The 22347-nt window shown below is 37.0% G+C and overlaps 1 protein-coding gene across 2 annotated transcripts in view; it reads left to right on the forward strand.

Annotated features, from left to right (window-relative positions):
* LOC133782705 (nuclear pore complex protein NUP205) overlaps window positions 1-21784 on the forward strand; it is a 31252-nt gene extending 9468 nt beyond the window's left edge. The window contains exons 19-45 of one of the 2 annotated variants that reach the window (XM_062222058.1): window positions 613-810; window positions 7267-7385; window positions 8169-8319; window positions 8409-8521; window positions 8611-8692; window positions 8914-9000; window positions 9138-9215; window positions 9695-9901; window positions 10094-10186; window positions 10349-10462; window positions 10568-10738; window positions 10840-10895; window positions 10981-11053; window positions 11159-11349; window positions 11575-11701; window positions 11808-11885; window positions 17414-17578; window positions 18121-18285; window positions 18361-18498; window positions 18957-19100; window positions 19508-19624; window positions 19741-19836; window positions 19924-20061; window positions 20141-20241; window positions 20960-21079; window positions 21331-21463; window positions 21558-21784. In XM_062222058.1, coding sequence (XP_062078042.1) covers window positions 613-810; window positions 7267-7385; window positions 8169-8319; window positions 8409-8521; window positions 8611-8692; window positions 8914-9000; window positions 9138-9215; window positions 9695-9901; window positions 10094-10186; window positions 10349-10462; window positions 10568-10738; window positions 10840-10895; window positions 10981-11053; window positions 11159-11349; window positions 11575-11701; window positions 11808-11885; window positions 17414-17578; window positions 18121-18285; window positions 18361-18498; window positions 18957-19100; window positions 19508-19624; window positions 19741-19836; window positions 19924-20061; window positions 20141-20241; window positions 20960-21079; window positions 21331-21463; window positions 21558-21641 — 3339 coding nt within the window. In that variant the 3' untranslated portion in view covers window positions 21642-21784. Of the gene's footprint in view, window positions 1-612; window positions 811-7266; window positions 7386-8168; window positions 8320-8408; window positions 8522-8610; window positions 8693-8913; window positions 9001-9137; window positions 9216-9694; window positions 9902-10093; window positions 10187-10348; window positions 10463-10567; window positions 10739-10839; window positions 10896-10980; window positions 11054-11158; window positions 11350-11574; window positions 11702-11807; window positions 11886-17413; window positions 17579-18120; window positions 18286-18360; window positions 18499-18956; window positions 19101-19507; window positions 19625-19740; window positions 19837-19923; window positions 20062-20140; window positions 20242-20959; window positions 21081-21330; window positions 21464-21557 lie in introns of those variants that run through there. The other variant, XR_009870676.1, reaches the window with a different exon arrangement.
* Window positions 21785-22347: the final 563 nt, after the last annotated feature.

The following is a 22347-nucleotide window of genomic DNA, read 5'->3' on the forward strand; positions in this document are numbered from 1 at the left end:
GTGGTGGTGGAACTGAAATCTAAACATAGATAATGAATATCAGTAGGTGGGGGTACTATATTCCTTTTTTGAGAAACTATTTGGCCATAGATTAATTGCTATTTTTTTTTCAATAAAAGAAAAACTTGTATTACATAATACATAGTTCAATTACTGTTTGTATATTAATAAATGTTATGTTATTTCAAACCTGATTTTAGCCCCAAGATTCATTTTCCTAAATTAACTAATCAACTTTCTTGCAATTTTATGTCAAAGGAGATTTTTGAAGTCACTTTCACCATGAGTAATTTCTCACGTTTCTTAGTTTCATAAATTAAGACGAGCAGAAATACACATTACATGTTTCTTTCAAAGTTTGAAATAGTAGTTTTTTTAGATCAGTAATATGTAGGACCCCACCAATGCTTGCTGTACATGTAAACTTGTCCTTTTTTTAAAAAGAAAAATATGATTGTATCAGCGTTGATATAAACAATAGGAGTAACTGTGGTCTCAGTCATAAATCATAAAGTCTAAATGTAATATATATATATATAAATATATAGATATGTACATATAATTTCTTAAATAGATTTCATTGAATTTATAATTAACGTTCACATGTTGCAGGATTTCATGAGTGGAAAAGCAGTTTTCCGGAATATCATGGGCATTCTTCTGCAAGGTGTTAATACCATTATTACCGAACGAACAAGCCAAATATATGGTCAACTTTTAGAGAAGGCTGTACAATTTTCTTTGGAAATTATTATCCTTGTTTTGGAGAAGGATTCACTTCTTTCTGATTTTTGGCGACCTTTATACCAGGTAGTTATTGACAATTGTTATACTGGGTATATTGAATCATCTTACTGTTGAGTTGATAGTCATTTTGTCTATGACATTTTGTTGGGGAGTTGACTGATTTGTGGGATTTTTGTTTTTTCACACTGTTGTTGTTTCATTCATATCCCTAGTTTTATACTCTTAATATTTAGTTAACTAAGGGGCCTAGATCAAGTTGGAAAGTTAGAGATGCATCATGCGTTAGAGGCTAAAGCTTGTGAAACGGCATGTTTCTTGCGATTTTAGGAAAATGAGGAAGAAAATCACTTTGGGAAGTGAAATTGCAAGACTGAAGATAATTTGGATTCTTTAGATTCACTGATGGAGGGAAGTCCCAAATTAACAGAAAAAGGAATGAACAATATAATTGAATGGAATGAAACCTTACGTTTGCATACCTTCAATTTATTAACATTATCTATTTAATCAAACTCTTTACCCTACAGCATTATGATAAGCCAATCAATCAGCCAAAAACAAGAACACAACAGAGAAATAGCAAGAAAATAGGCAGAAAATGAATCAATGTATCTGTATTGATCACTAAGAATTCGAGAGCCTAGTCTCTCCCCAAAGGGTTACACCCTACCAAATTCTTCACACCCTCTAATGAGCTTACTCACTCTTCTTATACCTGATACCCCAGCTGGTAACATACACCCCCCACACTTAAACAACTCTCATAACCACCTGCTAACCAACACAATTAGTTATTCTCTACTGCACCCACACTCTTACTCTTCCTAGCGTACACATAAGTGAGTGGTGGCCGATCAATACCGCCCGCTAGGAGTTTCACCTTGTCCTAAAGGTAAAAATGAGGAAATTGCTCTTGTATCACTCCAAAATCTTCCCAAGTAGCTTCGAAATCGGGCATGTTTCTCCATTTAATAAGAGTTTGAGGTGGCTCTTTATGAGTGCCTGGTCTTACTTCCAACAAGGTTTCAGGTTCCAACAGCCACTCTAAGTCTGTTGTCAACCTAGGAGGGAGGGCTGTGGCTTGCTGGTTTGGTCCTAAGGCCGTTCGGAGAAGGGACATATGGAACACAGGGTTTATAGCTGCACCTGAAGACAGTTGGAGGCGATAGGAAGCAAAACCTACTCGGGCAATCATAGCAAATGGACCAAAATATCGAGGGGACAGCTTCTCTTTCATGCGTTTAGCCATCGTACGCTGCCGATATGGTCGCAACTTCACGTACACCAAATCCCCTACCTTATACTGCACATCACGACATTTACGATCAGCTTGATCCTTCATCTTTTGTTGAGCGCGATGCAGGTTCTGTTTCAATAAATCAGGTACATTATCCTGCGCTTGCGAATTCTGTCCTACCTTCGAAACCTTAGTGCTGGCTGATTCAAATCGAAGTAAAGGAGGAGGATCCCTATGATAGAGAGCACGAAAAGGAGTCATACCAGCCAAAAAGTGGAAGGAAGTGTTGTACCAATACTCGGCCCAAGGTATCCACTTTGCCCATTGGCTGGTTTTGGAGCTCACAAAACAGTGGAGATATGTCTCCAAACACCGATTAACCACCTCTGTTTGACCATCTGATTGTGGGTGATGTGCCGTGCTTTGTTTCAAAGATGTCCCTTGTAGCCTAAACAATTACTCCAATGAAATCCATTGAAATATCCTCCCACACTTGCTCAAGAATTGGTAGAGGTTGTAATAAGCCGGTTGGGGACTGAGCAAGGTATTTGTTTTGTTAGCACACTGAACACCCCATAACAAACTGCTGCACATCTTTTCGCATACCCCAACAATATAAGTTCCCTGCCAACCTTTGGAAAGTCTTGAAAACTCCCGAATGTCCCCACACCTTACTGCAATGATATTCTTGCAACAACAATGGAATGAAAGGGGATGAAGAAGGAATTACCAATTTGTCCTGAAACTTAAGGCAGCCGTGTACTAGCGAACCCCCTCCCCCTAATGACTTGAGCGTGCAAATCTGGTAGAGAAAGCACATTGGGGACTGAAATGGCAGCAAGTGTAATGTTGTCATGAACCCGTGACAAGGCGTCGGCAGCCTTGTTCTCCAAACCTGGACGATATTGTATATCAAAATCGTACCCTAAGGTCTTAGTGAGCCACTTTTGATGTTGTATGCACCAAGAACTTCCTTCCCAATAAATAAGGACGCCATTTTTGAATGGCCAACACTATAGCCATCAACTCCCTCTCATAAACCGATTTCATGCTGTAAAAAGCAATGGGCCTCCTTGTTGCATCAAAACTGCCCCTAAGCCCACACCCGACGCATCCGCCTCAAGAACAAAAGGCTCGGAAAAATTGGGAAAGGCCAACATCGGCACCGAGCACATGGCCTTCTTTAGCCGCAAGAAAGCCTCTTGATCCTCAAGTGTCCACCCAAAAGCATCCTTCCTTGAATGATCCATCAAAGGCTTGGCAATCCCCCCATATCATTTGACAAACTTACGGTAATATCCTGTAAGTCCCAAGAACCCCCTCAAATCCTTAATCGTCTTTGGAGTAGGCCATTCTTCCATTGCCGCAAGCTTGCTTGGGTCAGCTAAAACTCCTTGGGCTGAGATAATGTGACCCAAATATTCCACCTTCTCTTGAGCAAACAAGCACTTTTTTTGGTTTGCATAGAGCTGGTGTCGTTGAAGGCGATCCAAAACCAACGTTAGATGGTGAACATGCTCCTCCAAGGATGTACTATAAGCCAAAATGTCGTCAAAAACTTCATTCATAAGAGCTTGGAACGTTGCTGGCACATTTGTCAAGCCAAAAGGCATAACAAGGAACTCGTAGTGGCCCTCATGAGTACGAAAGGCTGTTTTCTCCACATCCCGAGCTGTCACACGAATTTGGTGGTACCTCGACTTCAAATCCAACTTAGAGAACACTTGAACTCCATGAAGTTCGTCCAACAACTCATCTATAACAGGAATCAGAAACTTATCAGCTACAGTTTCTCGATTTTAAGCTCTATAATCAACTTAGAAATGCCAACTCTTCTTAACTAAGAGTACCGGGCTTGAAAATGGACTTGTGCTTGGCCGAATGATACCAACTTGTAGCATCTCTGACACTAACATTTCAATCTCATCTTTCTGGACTTGGGCATAGCGATATGGCCTCACAGATATCGGTCCCGACCCTACCCTGAGATTGATAGCATGTTCGTGGGTTCTTCTCGGCAATAATCCCACGGGCATCGAAAAAACTGAGTCAGATTGCCCAAGCAAAGTGCTGATAGCAGTAGGCAGCAACTAGGGGTGAACATTTGACTCGAAAAACCCGCAAACCTGCCCAACCTGAAAACCCGTTTTTTGGGAAAAACTGTCGGATTCGGGTTAAATCCGACCCGAACCCGACAAAAGTCGGGTCGTGTTTGAAATTTGTTAAAACTCGGGTTCGGGTTCAAACCCAAAATCCGAAAAAATGGCTTTTCGGCCCAAAACCCAATTGGTCCAGCCCAACCCAAAATCCAAAAAAATGGTATTTTTGGAAAAAATGGTATTCTTGAAAAAAAGTGTAAAAAAATGGTATTTTTGCAAAATTTGGCTTTTCGGCCCAAAACCCAATTGGCCCAGCCCAACCCAAAATAAAAAAAAAATGGTATTTTTGGAAAAATGGTATTCTTGAAAAAAAGTGTAAAAAAATTGTATTTTTTGCAAAATTTGGCTTTTCAGCTCAAAATACAAATAGCCCAGCCCAACCCGAATCAAACCTGAAACTCGAAAAAACCGAAAAATTTCGGATCGGTTTCGGTACTATTTTTCTCAACCCGAAACCCGTAAAACCCGAACCCGAAAATCCGACCCGTGTACACCCCTAGCAGCAGCAGCTTCCCTCTCCACAGACAAAAACATGGCTTAAAGGGAAATAGGAGACTTACACAAGCTGGGATATCCTTGAAAAGTGACCCAAGCACCAGCCATTTCAAACTTCATAACCATAGTTCTCCAATTAACTTGCATGTTACCAAGGGTTTCCAACCATTTAATACCCAATATCACATCATCTCCACCTAAGTCCAATGGCAAAAAATCAGTAACCACCCTCAAAAACCCCAAATCCAACTCCACTTGTGCACAAATGCCCTCTGTTCGAACCTTCCCTCCAGTACCAAACAAAACCCCATAATAAGTTGTAGCTATAATTGGAATACCAGTAGCTGAGACCACATCTATGGAAATAAAGTTGTGGGTTGTCCCACTATCGATTAATACCGTCACTAGTTGTTGCCCAATGTGACCCGCTAGCTTCATTGTATGGGCAGAGGTACTTCCCACCAAGGAATTAAGAGATAGAGCAGCCAAAGTTTCTTCTGTGACCATTGTCTCCCCGGAGTCCGGCGATGGTGGCGGCGATTCATCAAGAGGTGCTGGTTCATCTTCATCAGTCATCAACAAAACTTGCAATGCCTTTTGTTCACATTCATGCTCTCGGAAGAATTTTTTATCACACTTAAAACAGATCCCATGGGCCTTCTTATCCTAATACTCGGAACGACGGAGCTTTGGGTGGCGGAGGTGCGATTAGTCGCCGTCGATGCTTGAGAAGAAACAGCTGTAGCTGGCGGCGCAAGAGGTCGTGCGACAAATGGGAAAGAGTTCCTAAAGGGTGTGATTGGGCTCGTGCTAGGTTTAGGAAGGGTGGGTCGAGAGATTGGGCCCACGTGTAAAAGCTGGTGGTCTTCCACCCTCTGGGTTGTGGCCATAATCTGGGCTAAACCATTGGGTTGTAAGATGTGCAAAGCAGCCTTGATGTCATCTTTGAGGCTCCTTACGAAGCTACCTTCAAGGATGTGATCCAGAGCATTAGGGACCCGAGACGCCAAGACCTCCCACTGTACGCGGTAGTCCTTCACGGTGGACGTTTGGGTGATGGACATCAATTCCTTTGAGATCGATCCGATTGGGACAGCTCTAAATCTCAAAATAATCAGCCTCTTCAAAGCCGCCCAAGAAGTGATCGGACGCTGCTGGTTTTCCCATTGAAACAAGGCCAGAGCATCACCATCCAAGCCAACAATGGTTGTTTCTAACATCATTTGCTCTGTCGTTTTCGTTAGCAGAAAATACCTCTCAGCCCTATAGATCCAGGGTTATCTCCTGAAATCAGAGGCAATTCCATCCGAGGTGGGCGATATTCGTGACCAAAGCTCTGACTGGAGTAATAGGAATCCATCCGAATCGGAGGTGGCAGCGGAGCTGACCCAGATGCATGCGGAGGAGGTGGAGTGACTCGAACTCCTAACGATGCTGGTGTCGGAGTCGACGAAATGTCCCCCTCAACTGCTTGACGTTGCTGATCCATGCTCGCAGCAGTTGCCTCGGCTGAAGGTTGTCCCTGAGCTTGCAACAAATGAGCAACAAGATAATCCATTTTCTTCTCCATGGCTGGTAACCTCTGAACTTCCAACTTCAGCAACTCCAATTCCTTAGGAAACTGTTGAAATTTTGACCGTGCTTCCTACAACTCCCGATGAACTTCCACTAAATCGCTTCAATCCATTCCTCCAAGATCTCCTGTTGAGAATCCTCCTTTGGTCCCATGCCGATCGAAAATGCTTTAATACCACTTTGATAGACTCAACCTGCCAATCAATCAGCCAAACAAGAACACAGCAGAAAAATAGCAAGAAAATAGGCAGAAAATGAATCAATGTATTTGTATTGATCACTAGGAATTCGAGAGCCTAGTCTCTCCCCAAAGGGTTACACCTTACCAAATTCTTCACACCCTCTAATGAGCTTACTCACTCTTCTTATACCCGATACCCCAGCTGGTAACATACACCCCCCACACTAAAACAGCTCTCATAACCACCTGCTAACCAACACAGTTAGTTATCCTCTACTGCACCCACACTCTTACTCTTCCTATGCTTCCCAGCATACACATAAATGAGTGGTGGCCTATCACATTACATGGAGTATTTTATTACTCTATCCAAGTATTTTAAAAGGTTAATTATTAAACTTTTGAAGAGCTACCATAGATTTTGAACCTGAATATTTTCTTAGAGGCACCTACGGTGGAACATGGATAATTCTTTTCAACGAAGAGCTATTTTATTACCAGTTCTAAAGTAATAAATAATTATAAGGGAAAAGAAGAAGAAGAGATATTTCATCACTTATTTGAATCTTCTTGTCAATTTTTTTTATTATTTCGTTTATTTTTTGAAATATTGATTTAGCTAAGCTTGTTATGGCTACCGACCGTAAAGTTGGTTATCTTTTTGTATCTTTTAGTATAACTTCAGCCAATTATAGTACTAAGTTCAAGTGTGAATGAGACTGAAAAGTCCTTTCCTCTTTAGCCTTCTTTTTTTTTTAATTTTAACGTGTTATTGCTTCTCATGAAATTATATTATCGATCATCGTTCTTGTTTCCTTATAAAAGCTTCTTAATGTAGTTGTGCTCATGGTATACATTGTTTATTTATGCAGCCTTTGGATGTTATACTATCCCAAGATCATAACCAAATTGTAGCTCTTTTGGAGTATGTCAGATATGATTTTCGGCCACAAATTCAGCAATGTTCTATCAAAATCATGAGTATACTAAGGCACTTCCTTTTCTCCCATTTTGTTGTTTATAATTTGGTATCTCATGGGAAGTTTTATACTATCATTATCTTGTGGTGTCACATTTTTCAACATTATATATGCAATCACGTACATGCATATTTTTCTATAAGATACAGAAGATATTAAAAAAGAAAGGATAAGATTTAAGAGATGGCAGAAAGAAAAACTATCGCAAAAGGGTAATTGCAACAATTTTTTTTAGAAAACCTTTATTCTAACACTTCAATTTTATTTTAATTAAGAGAGTGAAATAATATTATTTTATAATGTTGGTTTTGTTTGTTTTTATCTGTATCACGTTCTTGTTGGTTTGGCACCAATGGTTTTTCCACATCCTTGTATTTGCTTTCTTATTAATACAAGGCAGGTTTGTTTAAAAAAATAGTATTCGCTTTTATCCCAAAGAGAATCCTATTCAAAAAATTTCTTTAAAGATTCAGCTACACCTGTCTAGCCAAATATCCTTAGGAATGAAAGGGTCAGAATAGAACCTGTCAATGAAGTTTAGCAGGAGTTCTGACCTTGTTCCAACATTTACATTATTTAGATTTAAAGAAATTAAAATTTTACGAAAGGCCATTGGTATCAAACAAAGAATAGCAAGCTGGATTGGTGCATTATGAGACTAATCAAATCTGAATACAAGAATTTTCTCTCCGAATATTGTCATTATATCTATTTATTCCTTTTTCAAAAAAAAAAATATATCTATTTATTCTTGTGTGTTTGCAAAAATCTCAAATACTATAAAATGTTGACAGTTCTCGCATGGCTGGGCTTGTATCAATACTGCTTAAATCCAATGCTGCAAGTTGTTTAATTGAGGATTATGCAGCTTGCCTTGAGTTACGATCAGAAGAGTCTCACTTCATTGAGAACAGTGGTGATGATCCAGGGGTGCTTATATTGCAGGTTATTATTGGGAATTACATTTGTCTTCTTCTTCCATCTGATGTTAATTTCTTTTTTTTTAATGTATATTTTCTTTAATAATTCGACAGCTTCTGATAGGCAATATTAGTCGTCCAGCTCCAAATGTTACACATATGCTACTCAAGTTTGATCTTGATAGCAATATTGAACGTACTATTTTGCAGCCAAAGTTTCATTACAGGTTAAGTTTTTTACAAGCTGCTTTAGTATTTTAACTCACATTTTCTTCATTTTTGTGTATTCATTTGTGAATTGCCTGTTCATTTGTAGTTGCTTAAAGGTTATTCTTGAAATATTAGAGAAGCTATTGAAGCCTGATGTGAATGCATTGGTCTATGAATTTGGCTTTCAGGTTAGATAAAACTATCTTGTGTGCTGTGTTTCTTTATAAAGCAAATTTTAGCTATAAGATTTATTAGCAATAATATAGTTCATTTCTCATTAAAGAACAATAAAAATAAAGCAAATTCTAGCCATAAGTACTGTTTTAATTTTGGATTTTGCTCCTGCTTTTCTCTCTCTGGAGAATTTGGCCACTTAAGTTTAATAAATATTTTATCATTTCTTCCGCAGCTACTATATGAGTTGTGCTTGGATCCACTAACATGTGGTCCCATCATGGACTTATTGAGTACTAAGAAGTATCAATTTTTTGTGAAGGTAAAAAGTAGCGTACATTTATTTCTAGTCTTTTGCTAATATATCATTTTTGCCTGGATGTTCTATTTTTTTTTAAGACAAATAAATTTCAGACCTGTTCTAATTAGTTTCTCTGCAATTATTTTCTATTATGGCAGCACCTAGACACTATTGGGGTTATTCCACTTATTAAGCGGAGTAGCAATCAAGCACTTCGTATCAGTTCTCTTCATCAGGTTTCTGCTATGTTTAATTGAAATAATTTTCTTTCAGACCACTTGTATTTTTGAGTGAGACACTTGCACAGTTATCTACTTTGGCTTTATTTATATAGCAGACTAGCACAAGGGGTTGAGTCATTGTGCTGCCACGTATTTTTGTTAACATCAAATTTTATTTTTGCAACCTATTTCATTGATTCTGATGCAACTATTGCTAGAAAATCAATGATCACATTATTCTATGCAAAACTTATTACTCGTGTTTATTTGTTATTTAGTTTCTTAGAGAGAGATACAAACAGTACATATTGAACACTAAATTTCATTGGTTTCAGCTTGATGTTTGTTCTTGGATTTTCTTTTCTTCCATCTTAGGTTTCTAAGATGGTAGTTGATAAAGTTATTGGCTAGATTTCACTTCAGATGATTGGTAGTTTTAAGAGTGTACTGATCAAATTTCATTCAATCGATTATTCTCCTGCTTACAATTTCAGAGAGCATGGCTGTTGAAACTTTTGGCAATTGAATTGCATGCTGGTGATATGAGTAGTTCCTCACATCGGGACACATGTCAAAGTATTCTTGGTCACCTTTTTGGAAGGGAAATTATTGGAATGCCAACTGATCAAGTCATACAACATTCACTCTCACTCCAAATTACTGCAGAGCATGCTGGAACTAGAACTATTAGTAAGAGTAAGGTATGCCTAATTGCTTGAGAAACAATCAGAGATTTGCATATCTCAAAGCAATTTATTTATTCTCTATTCTTCAGAAGCTGTCTTCCTTGCTGTTATCGTTTTACTTGTTATTAATATTATTTTCTTGATTCCTTTCTTCTTTATTTAATTGCTATATAAAGCCAGTTGACTTTGTTTCTGGGTCAAATTTAGGTATTGGAGTTGCTTGAAGTAGTTCAATTTAGGTCTCCAGACATAACAGTGAAGCTTTCTCAGATTATTTCAACTCTGAAATATGATTTGCTGGTAAAAGTTTAATCCTTATGAACCTATTTTGAAAGAGTGCTGCTTTAGTTATTTGATTGTTCTGAGATGGAATGGGGGTTGGTGTTGGGCTTGTTGGCCTGTTGAAATTGTGGTCCATGTTTCTCAATTACTTAAATTTCTGTTCCATTTTGGCAAATATAGGTTGAGGACATCCTTGGCAATCCTACAATTTCGGGAAAGGGTGGTGTCTACTATTATTCTGAGCGAGGCGATCGTCTGATTGATCTGGCTTCATTTCGTGACAGACTTTGGCAGGCTGGTTTTCAAGTGCCGAATAGTTTTTTGTTTGGTACTGCACTGTAAACTTTTCATGTGGTTCCCAGTGCTTATCTTTTTCTTTTTTTCCTTTCTTTGTTACAGAAATTTAGTTCTACTAATTCCCAGTTGAGTAACTTTGGGAGTGAAGTTGAGGTCAATGATATTAAAGAAACAATTCAGCAGTTGTTGAGATGGGGATGGAAGTATAATAAGAACCTTGAGGAACAAGCTGCACAACTTCATATGCTAACTGGCTGGTCCCAGATTGTTGAGGTCCATTTTTTCAAAATAAAATAAATAACTTTGCTTACATTGTTTAGAAGCTTCCAGATCAGGCTTGAAGTATTTTATTTTGACATTATCTTCTCATATAGGTCTCTGCTTCCAGGAGGACATCATTACTTGAAAACCAATCTGAAGTTCTTTATCTGTAGGTCCTTCATTTTCTTTCTTTCAATTTGACTTTTTATTTATTTTTATATAATAATCTGTATGTTTTATATTTTAAATAACAGGGTTCTCGATGCCTCTCTGACTGCGTCTGCTTCTCCAGATTGCTCATTGAAAATGGCATTTATATTGTGCCAGGTATATATTTATATATAAATATAATCATATGCTTACTCTTAATGTTTCTGCAATTCTGAAGGTTTTCACTTTACCTTGTTGACATTGTGGCTTGAACATTTTTAGGTTGCTTTGACATGCATGGCCAAACTTCGAGATGACAGGTTTTTATGCCCTACTGGCTTTAATTCTGATAGTGCGGCATATCTTGATGTTCTCATGGTGAAACAGTTATCCAATGGTGCTTGCCACTCAATATTGTTTAAGCTTATATTGGCAATTCTTAGACATGAATCATCAGAAGCCTTACGCAGACGGTACCATTTTGTTTAATGTTATTGGGCATGTGTTTGTTTTGTTAGTATTATGGGCTTGTGTGGGATTAGCTTTTGGTGCTTTGTCTTACCCGGTCTTCTTTGGTTGTAATTGCTTTTTATTTATTATTATTTTTATTATTATTATTAATAATAATAATAAAAAGATTGTTTTTCTGTAAACTTTTCTTGTCATCATCTGACCTTCATTATTCATATTGTTTTCAGCCAATATGCGCTGCTACTTAGTTATTTTCAGTATTGTCAGCATATTCTTGATCCAGATGTCCCAAAGGCAGTTCTGCAGTACTTACTACTTGATGAGCAAGGCGGTGAAGATCTAGATCTCCATAAGGTTCTAGTTCTATAATCTTTATGCAAATTTTAATGCTCAGTTAATTGTTGGGGGTGAAGTACAATTGCTAATTAACAATAATCTTTTTTGTTTTTGTTTTTACTAGATCGACAAAGAACAAGCAGAACTTGCCCATGCAAACTTTTCTATTTTAAGGAAAGAGGCTCAACCACTTTTGGATTTGGTGGGTGAAATGTTGTCCTCATTTTTTGGTATAATTTGCAATATTTCACTTGTCATGCTTTCTTCTATGCAAATGTGAGTTAATGGCATCTGCACTTGATTTTATAATCAACATAGATGGTTATTCTCATAGATAATAAATGTAGTTTGTCTAGCCTATCTAGTATGGAGTTCATGAAAGATGGGGTCTACTTGCCAGAGACACTGACTATGCTTTTATGACCAAAGGGGAAGCAAAGTGGCCCCCCCTCCCTTTTTAAAAGTATTATTTATAACAAAATAAAAGTGATTTTTCATTTTGGCCTCCTCAACTTTTTTATTTTTCAATAATATCCGAAGTATAATTTTTATTTTGTCCTCGCAAAAATATATGCTCTCTATTGTGCCACCATGTAGAATATCAACCTAGGCGTGTGACTAGCTGCATTGCTGATTCTTAGGGATTAGTTTCCTAATATATTGATATTTTATATTAGTCAGATTTGTGTATTATTTAGGTCCTAATTTACAACAGATATTTTAGGCAATATGTACTAGATACTTTGTATATATATGTATGTACTCATCTTACGATAAAAATAAGAAGCAGTTTTTCCAAAATATAGAAAGCTTCATGGTATCAGAGCTTTAGGCTCTATATCCCTATCCTTTCCCTCTCAAACAACTGCCCTTAGCCTTCCTTCTCTATTTCCGAAATCATCCCTTCATGGCAGAAACTGAACAAACATCCAAGGACTCATCTACAACTAATTCCTCTCCCAATGTTCCTACAATCTCTCGGCTAACTCCAGCCAACACTGAAAGTAATCTCATCCCCATCACCACTCACAAACTAAATGGCCACAACTATCTTCAATGGTCACAGTCAATGATGATGTTCATAAGCAGGAGTAAAGATGAATATCTTACTGGAGACATCCCAAAACCAGATTCAAAAAGTGCAGAATACAAGACCTGGAGGGTAGAAAATAATCTGATCATGTCATGGCTAATTAGTTCCATGACAACCGAGGTAGGAGAAATTTTTGTTGTTGTACACCACAGCAAAAGATATATGGGAAGCAATACGAGAAACATTCTCTAGCAACGAGAACACAGCCGAACTATTTCATGTGGAGAGCACCCTCTAGGATCTTTGTCAAGGTGAGAATTCTGTGACAACCTATTTCACGACTCTTACTCGCTATTGGCAGCATCTAGATTTTATTTGAGACACATGACTGGAAGTATACCGAAGATTGTGCATGTTTCAAAAAGATTGTGGAGAAAAAACGGGTCTTCAAATTCTTAAAGGACTTGACAAGTCTCTTGATGAAGTAAGAGTCAAAATCCTTGGAACCAAACCTCTACCTAGTCTGCGAGAGGCCTTCTCTGAGGTACGTAGAGAGGACAGTTGAAAAAGGGTTATGTTGGGTTAATCTCATCCTAACCCATACCCTGAAATTCCAGCCTTTGCAGCAATCAAAGAAGACCTACCAGATTCAGGAACTTTTGCTGCTCGAAATAATTCCCAAAGTATCTATGATAATTGAGGCAGAAAAGGCCGCTGTGGGTGTGATCATTGTCGAAGACCTGGGCATTTGAAGGAAACTTGTTGGAAGTTGCATGGAAAGCCTGCTGATTGGAAGCCAAATCGAGACCACGAGGCAAAAGGACATGCTGCCTTTTCTGAAGCATCTCAACCTGGTAATCCTGCACCTTTCAGCAAGGAACAGTTAGAACTTCTTCAGCAACTCATACAAAAGGCCAATAATCCCACACAAAGCTCCAACAGTTCGACACTACATGTAGCTAAATCCTCCTCCTTGTCTTGGATTGTCGACTTGTGGGCATCCGATTACATGACAGGTGACATATCACTTTTTACAACTTATTCGTCTTGTACCAGCCTTCAAACAGTGTGTATTTCCAATGGTACACTAGCCAAAGTGATTGGAACAGGAACCATTTGTCTCTCAAATGATCTCACTCTCAAATCTGTGTTATTTGTGCCCGAATTTGATTGTAATCTTATATCTGTTAGTAAATTGAATTGTGACTTAAATTGTGCAACTAAATTCCTTCCTAAATCTTGTATTTTCCAAGACTTGAGCTTGGGGAGGGCGATTGGCAATGCTGATTTTCGTGCGGGCCTCTATGTTCTAGATGTCAACACTCCTTCAAACCATTCTGTCAAGTTACCAGTGTCAATTGAATCATTGTCTCAAGTCTGCTAGTCATTCTAATAAGGAAAGTGAAATCATGATGTGGCACTTTCGTCTAGGTCATCCAAATTTTCTGTATTTGAAATGTTTATTTTCGTCCCTATTCATCAATAAAAATCCCAATTTATTTCATTGTGAAGTTTGTCAATTAGCAAAGCATACTCGGAACACTTATTCATGACGATCATACAAACCAAATCACCCATTCTCTTCAATTCATGGTGACATTTGGGGGTCATTCCGTATTCATAGTATAACTGGTGCTAGATGGTTTCTATTGTTAGTTGATGATCATACTCGATTATGTTGGACATTTCTTATGAAAGAAAAATTAGAAACCAAACACATATTTCAACAATTTCATGTCATGGTCCAAACTCAGTTTAAAGAAAATATTCAAATCCTCAAGACTGACAATGCCAAAGACTTTTTCAATTCAAGTCTTGGTCCTTATCTAAAATTTCAGTGTTGTTCAACAAAGTTCATGTGTTGACACAACCCAACAAAACGGTGTGGCTGAACGTCATGTACTTGAGGTTGTCTGGTCCCTGTTTTTTCAAGCCAATGTTCCTAAGAAATTTTGGGGTCAGGCTATTCTCACTGCAACATATCTAATCAATCGTATGCTTTTTCGCGTTCTCAAATTTCACTCACCTTTGCAAACATTTCAGAGTCTATTCCCTACGTCATGTCTTGTGTCACAAATCTCTTTCAAACTTTTTGGTTGCAATGCCTTTGTTCATATTCATTCTCAATTTTGTGGTAAATTTGATGCTCGTGTACTTAAGTGCATCTTTCTTGGATATTCATCCAATAAAAAATACTACAAATGTTTCTCTCCCACTACTCAAAAGTTTTATAATACCATGGATGTTACTTTCTTTGAAGAAAGTCCCTTCTACTCCAATTCTGCAATTCAGGGGGAGAATAACACAAGTGAATCATAGAATTGGGATTGGTCATCACTCATTGAACCGAATTCACCATCACAACTTTCCTCCACTTTGCCTTCTCTCTCTAATACTTCAATTATTCCAATTTCGGATTCAAGTTCAAATTTGATCCAACATATATCCCCATATTCCCCATCGAAATCCATGCTTGAACAATCTCCCACTGTCTATCCTAAACGTCTTCTTCTTCCTGATGATGCTGTAAAAGTTTATGGCAGAAGGAACAATCCTAATTTTCCCGTACCAAATCAGCAAGGTGAAGAGCCTCCTAAGCCAAGTCGAACTTGAAAGAATACAAGGTGAGGCAGATTATGGTTCTCAGTCAGATTCAAGTTGTGACCCAAAGTTGGACCTTCCTATTGCACAGAGAAAAGGTATTCGATCATGCACCCAACATCCTCTTCGTAACTACATCTCTTACACAAATTTGTCTCCAAAATTTCAAGCATTTGTGACATCCTTGGACAAAATCACAATTCCCAACTCAGTTTACGAGGCTCTAAAGGTTCTAGAATGGCGCAAAGCAACCTTAGAAGAGTATACCTCTCTTGAAAATAATGGTACTTGGGGATTAACAAAACTTCCTTCAGGAAAGAAGATTGTGGGTTGTAAATGGATATTCTCAGTTAAACAAAAGGCAGATGGACGTGTAGAAAGATTCAAAGCTCGACTAGTGGCTAAAGGGTTCACTCGATCATATGAGATTGATTACCAAGAAACTTTTGCTCCAGTGGCTAAGCTTAACACAGTTCGTGTCTTATTGTCTATTGCAGTTAACCATGATAGGCCATTGTTCCAACTTGATGTCAAGAATGCATTCTTAAACGAAGACCTAATCGAGGAAGTCTATATGGATATACCTTCTGGCTTTGAGACTGAGGAGACACATGGGAAGGTTTAAAAGCTGAGAAAGGCATTATATGGACTTAAACAGTCTCCTAGAGCTTGGTTTGACAGAATCACCAAAGTTCTTAGGATGGATACTCCCAGGCATAGGCAGATCATACCCTATTTGTTAAACACTTCTCAAATGGGAGGATCACAGTTTTGATAGTCTACATTGATGACATAGTTCTCACAGAAAATCATGAAGAAGAAATGAGGAGGCTGAAGGTGCAATTGTCTAAGGAATTCGAGATTAAAATCTTTGGTTTCCTAAAATATTTCCTAGGAATGGAAGTGGCACGAAGCAGTCAGGGAATCTCAGTTTCTCAATGCAAATATGTTTTAGATCTATTGCGTGAGACCAACATGGTTGGGTGCAAACCTGTTGATACTCCTATGGATTCTAATACCAAACTGATGCCTTGAACAGATGAATTGGCAGTCGATAAGGGGTGATACCAACGCATGGTGGGTAAGCTGATATATCTAACTCATACACGTCCAGATATAAGTTTTGTTGTCAGCATTGTTAGTCAGTTTCTTAGCAACCCTTCAGTAGATCACGTGGAAGCAGTCTACCGCATCCTAAGATACTTGAAGAAGGATCGAAGGAAGAGACTTGTGTTCAAAAAAACTATCAATTGAACCTTGGAAGTTAATACTGATGTTGATTAGGTTGGATCTCTTTCTGACCGAAAATCTACATCGGGATACTGCTCATTTATTTGGGGTAATCTAGTGACATGGCGCAACAAAAAGCAAGCAGTGGTAGCACGTAGTAGTGATGAGGCTGAGTTCCGTGCCTGTGAAGGAATTTGGTTACGACGACTGCTAAACGAACTTAAGATTGGAACTTCAGATTCTATCAAGATCATGTGTGACAACCAATCAGCAATTGCAATTGCCAAGATTCCGGTCCATCATGATCGAACTAAGCATGTGGAGATTGACATACATTTCATCAATGAGAAAATTGAAAGCAAGACAATCTCACTCAACTATGTTCCATCTGGACAAAAAGCAGCAGACATCCTAACTAAAGCTTTATTTCGGCCCAATCTCACCAAACTAAGTACTATACTTGGATTGGAAAATATATATCGCCTAGCTTGAGGGGAGTGTAGAATATCAACCTAGGCGTATGACTAGCTGTATAGCTGATTCTTAGGGATTAGTTTCCTAATATATTGATTATTTAGGTCCTAATTTACAGCAGATATTTGAGGTAATATGTACTGGATACTTTGTATATATGTATGTACTCATCTCACGATAAAAATAAAAATCAGTTTTTCCAAAATATAGAAAGCTTCACACCACTATAACTTTGTGCTACTGCTAGCTCTACTTCTGTTGTACGTTCAACTATTCATCTTAATGAAATTTAAGCAGCTGGTTTTGGGTATTGAAAGTTCTGAGTCGAGCTTTTTAATTTTTGTTAGAAATTTCATTAGCAGCTTACTCATAATTTCATAATGAATCTTCAGGTAATAAAGGATGCAACTCAGGGTGGTGAACCTGGAAAGACTATTGCACTTTATGTTTTGGATGCGCTCATTTGTGTGGATCATGATAGATATTTCTTAAGCCAACTTCAGAGCAGGGGTTTTCTAAGGTCTTGCTTATTAAGCATCAACAGTGCTTCATTTCAGGTGCTCCATTTGTTGACGTTAAATTGCTGCTACTTCTGGAAAACTATTTTACATAGCTGTGCATAATTTATACTCTTATGATGTCGGGGGTCTTAAGTGAATTTTGTTAACTCCTACATTCTTACTTGTTTACTAAGATCATGTGGCCTTTATTTTTATTTTTATTTTCCTTTGACATTTGAAACAAATTATTCGGCAAGCTTCACTAGCAATGATTTGTTTTCTCATCCTCGGTTTTCTTTTCCCAGTTAAAAAGAAGCATGGTTCCTACCTACTTTAAGATTGGTTTTTGTATTAATCCTGAATAAATAATGGAGAAAGAAAAAATTTATGATGTATTAAATATTAATTTCTACTATATGAACTTACAAATAATCTAAGCCACTTTGCAATTGATAATCCAACTAAAATAACCCGGCGAGCTTAGGTGTACTCTTCTCTAGGAAGGAAAAAAGTGATGTCTTTGAGATCTACTTTGATTTTTTCACTGTACTTTTTATTTGATACATAGCAGCTTGCATAACATCTTGCACTTGTTTTAGGATGGTGGGCATTTCATGAATTCGTTGCAGCGAGCCTGTACCATAGAGGCTGAGCTTGCCTTAATCTTGAGAATTAGCCACAAATATGGGAAGTCTGGAGCCCAGGTTCTTTTCTCCATGGGTGCTTTGGAACATATTGCTTCATGCAAGGCTGTCAGTTTTCTGGTAAAAAAACTCTTTGCTCATTTAATATGCGATTGCTTGCATTTTATCCACTTTTGACTTTAAACCAATTACCAGGGAAGTATGAGGCGGGTTGACACTAAGCTGAGAAGGGATGTGGCTTCGGATTTTGATAAGCAACGAATGATCACAACTCCTGTGCTGAGATTAGTATTTTCTCTAACATCGTTGATTGATACATCTGAATTTCTTGAGGTCAGTCTTCATGTGTATTTTATTCCTTTCTTTTCAAGGAAAATTTTAGTTTGCATCAGACATTGGGTTGGTTATCAGTAGACAGTAGTTGATGTTTTGCCTTTAGAACCTGGCTCTATTTGTCCTCGAAAATTTCTGAATTCTTGGTTTCTAGTGAATGATTCTCTATTTAATATAATATGCCCTCCGTTGACAAAAGGGTTGAATTTTACCAGTAAACTCTCTTTAACTACTGATTAATTTCTGGATCAGCATTACATCAAAAGTTATGGTAATTTTTTTGTTTGTTAAATTCATTCTTGTTGACCCACAATTGTAGTTGTGCCTTTTATTTTGCCAATATTAGTTAATGTTTTCAATCAGTCCTCTCTCTTTTAAGTTCCAAGCTTTCTTTGCTCTTTCAATTTCTAGTGCATGGATGATGGATGTTACCTAATTGTAGTTTAGTTTTCTAATAGGTAAAGAACAAAATTGTTCGTGAGGTCATAGACTTTATCAAAGGGCATCTGTCCCTCTTTGATAAAGTTCTTCGGGAAGACATTTCTGAAGCAGAGGAATTAACAATGGAACAGATCAATCTTGTTGTTGGTGTACTTAGCAAGGTATGACTCTTTTTTCAGTTTCCCTGATCTTCAAAAACGGAAAAGGAAAGAAGGAAGCACTAAGCTAAAAGCTGAGTGCTTAGCCTTCTTCCCTTGATTTAGCTACAATACTTCAAGTAATATCCGATTAAGATAAGCTCAGCTGCAATGTTTGGCTTATCCAATGGCATTTGGAAGCGGAATAGTCTATGTACAACTAGTGATTTATGAATTATTTTAGTGAAATACTAAAGGGTCTAATTAAGTTCTATCCCCCTTTGTTTTGATTGGATAAATAACTGGTGGGTTATTTCTTTGACTGGTAACTATTTTGGTTTTTATATTTACTTGTGCTTTTCAATAGTAAGATGGCACATTCTTGTTTCTCGTTCTATTTTAATTTTTTTCCCTTCTTATTTTTGCTTTAGGTTTGGCCTTACGAAGAGAGTGATGATTGTGGTTTTGTTCAAGGGCTTTTCGGTATGATGCATGCCTTGTTCTCTTGTGAGGCTCCTACTTATAGTCAATCAGTTCGATCTCTGGAGGTATGATGATTCTTCAAGATTTATTTATTTCTTTTAGAAGAAAAAAAATTGTTCAATAAATGTTACTTCTCATCTATATCTATACTTTCTTTCCTTTCATTGATGTCGAAAACCAGAATCAGAGGAAGTCAGAATTAAACAGATTTCGGTTATGCTTCAGCCTGAGCTCGTATCTATATTTTCTCATCAGGAAAAAATCCCTGAGACTGCAGGTATAATTAATTTTGTTTGCACTAGTTAGTATACCTTTTATTCCATTCATAATTAACTTCTCCAATCAAATCTTTGCTTTACTGCAGATTTCAGATGTTGTATCTGATTACCATACTTCCGTGCAAATTCAACAGCCCACATTAATTTTACTTGGTTCTCTTCTTAATTCTGTGACAGTTGCTCTTGAAAGAGCTGCAGAGGAAAAATCCCTATTACTGAACAGGGTAAATATTGATTTTGGGCTTGCATGCTTAATCCTTTTTTCACTTGGTCATTTACGAGTTAAATGTTCATAATTTTCAGATTCGAGACATTAATGAACTATCAAGACAGGAGGTGGATGAAATTCTCACTATGTGTGCTCGGCAAGATTGTGTTTCCTCGTCTGACAATATACAGAAACGGTGCCTCCTTTTTTTTTTTCCTTGTCTCTTCTTGTATTTGCTTTGTAACATTTTGACAAATATGCTCCTTTCTTTTGGCTGTGTTTATTTTGGCCTAAATAAATTGTTCTGGTTCATAACCAAAAGAGGTTGAAGCTTGAAGTTTTTCCTCATAAGGATAGTTTAGTGACTACTGCTTGTAACTCATCCTTTTATTTTTAGGTTGAAATAAAACAGTATGATTTATTCAAAGATAAAGCAACGCAAAAAACATGATATCTTTCTCAGATATATGTGTGTGTATTTAAAATGACCAACGCCCAGTCAAAAGTCAAAACTGTCACATTCCAGAAAACTAACTCATTGAAGCCATACCTCGAGATTGATTTACTTCTATGCCATTAAACAAAATTTTTCAATTTACAAAATGTACATATGCTTCATGCAACTTGTGACATCGTGAGTGCTTTGCTAGGTGTTGCAATCATAGAATGATTCACTTTGTTGGTACTTGGTTGTAGTATCATTTGCAATGGCCTATGTTTGTGCAGCAGTTTGTTGGGAAGCTATCTCGATTGTTTGTTCCATTTTTTTTTATGTCAGCCTGTCTCTTCTAGACATTGGCTCTTTGTAAAGAAACAAGTTAAAAGTCCTCAGTAATTTTTTCTTCTTAAATGTCTTTATTGCTAGGAAAAGTTTGTGATGCTTTTCTTTCTCTTTTCTCTCCCTATTTTGGCAGGAGGTATGTTGCAATGGTGGAAATGTGCCAGGTCGTTGGCAATAGAGATCAGTTGATCACCTTATTGCTCCCTGTTGCAGAGCAGGTTCTAAATATCCTGCTCATTCATTTCCAGGATAGGTATGAGCTTTTTCTCTCTCACTCAAGTATTGTTTTAGTTTTGGTGGTTTAGGAGTTGATCCACGTGAGAGTGCTATACTCTGTTGATTTTAACCACTATATATGTTAGTGAGCTTGAAGTATCCCCTCAAAATTGGGAGAACTGAAAGCTCCTACCATTCGAAGTCTATTTGTTGGGTTAATTTATTTTCTGATTATCTGTTAATTTTCTCTTATGTTAGTCCCCTTCTGTTTATTTTCCCGTTTGGCAGTTCCATTACAAATGAGGCCAGTGGGGCTATGAGAACAATTACTTATGGTTCTATGACTGAACCAGAAGATGAAATTTCTTTGATCAGTGCAAAGTTACTTCCAAATTTAGAAAGACTTGAGTTACTAAGTGAGGTGTGATTCTTATTGTAGCCATCCTTGTTATGCCTGCTCTGATTATAATTTTTATTTGTGAATGTATTTTGAATGTGGTTTCTTGGTTTCTCAGGAAAAAGTAGGCCACAATCTTAAGGTATTTCGAAGATTGGTAACTTCACTCAAGGAAATGACGATTCAAAAGTTAGCCTCATGAGAATGTTCCGGGTGACATAAAAGTTTTGTTTTATTTAGCGTCTGTAAATTTCAGGCCTCTTGTTATTTTGTATTTAATTGTTATAGTTTTGTATATTATGATACCAAGTGTAGCAATCATTACATATAATTAATTTTGTAAAATCAGGCTTCAAGCATGTTTTACTAATTACTACTGCCTGCATTATTTCATAAAATTTTGGGAAAGCATCAATGTGTTTTTTTTTTGCAGAAATGGCCACAAATGTTTTTTTTTTTCACGTCACTATAAAATTGCTCACTTTTTTATTTTTCCTTACAAATAAATACCTGTTTTTTATAGTAAAATTCTCAAATTGTCATTTTTGAATAGTTTAATTGTTTCAAACTCACATTTAGAATTTCTATCTTCCAAATTTCTCAATTCTATACTCTCTCGTAATATCTCAAATAAATGTAATTTATTTATTCACACTTTTAAATATAAATTATTATTATTCAACTTTTTTCAAAAATTATAGTGAATTTTTCTATATCAATTGATACTAAATTTTTTAAATATAATGTTAAGAAAGTTCAGGATTTTTTAAAAATAAATTATTGCAAAATAAACTCATTTGTTACAATTTTGTTTAAATAAGGATTTTTTATATATATATATATATATGATTTTTTTAAAAACCATTCACGTATATATGGTTTTTTTTAAGTTTTTGTTTAAAATCTGG

This window comes from Humulus lupulus, chromosome 6 (assembly GCF_963169125.1).
Source record: "Humulus lupulus chromosome 6, drHumLupu1.1, whole genome shotgun sequence".
Taxonomy (NCBI): Eukaryota; Viridiplantae; Streptophyta; class Magnoliopsida; order Rosales; family Cannabaceae; genus Humulus; species Humulus lupulus.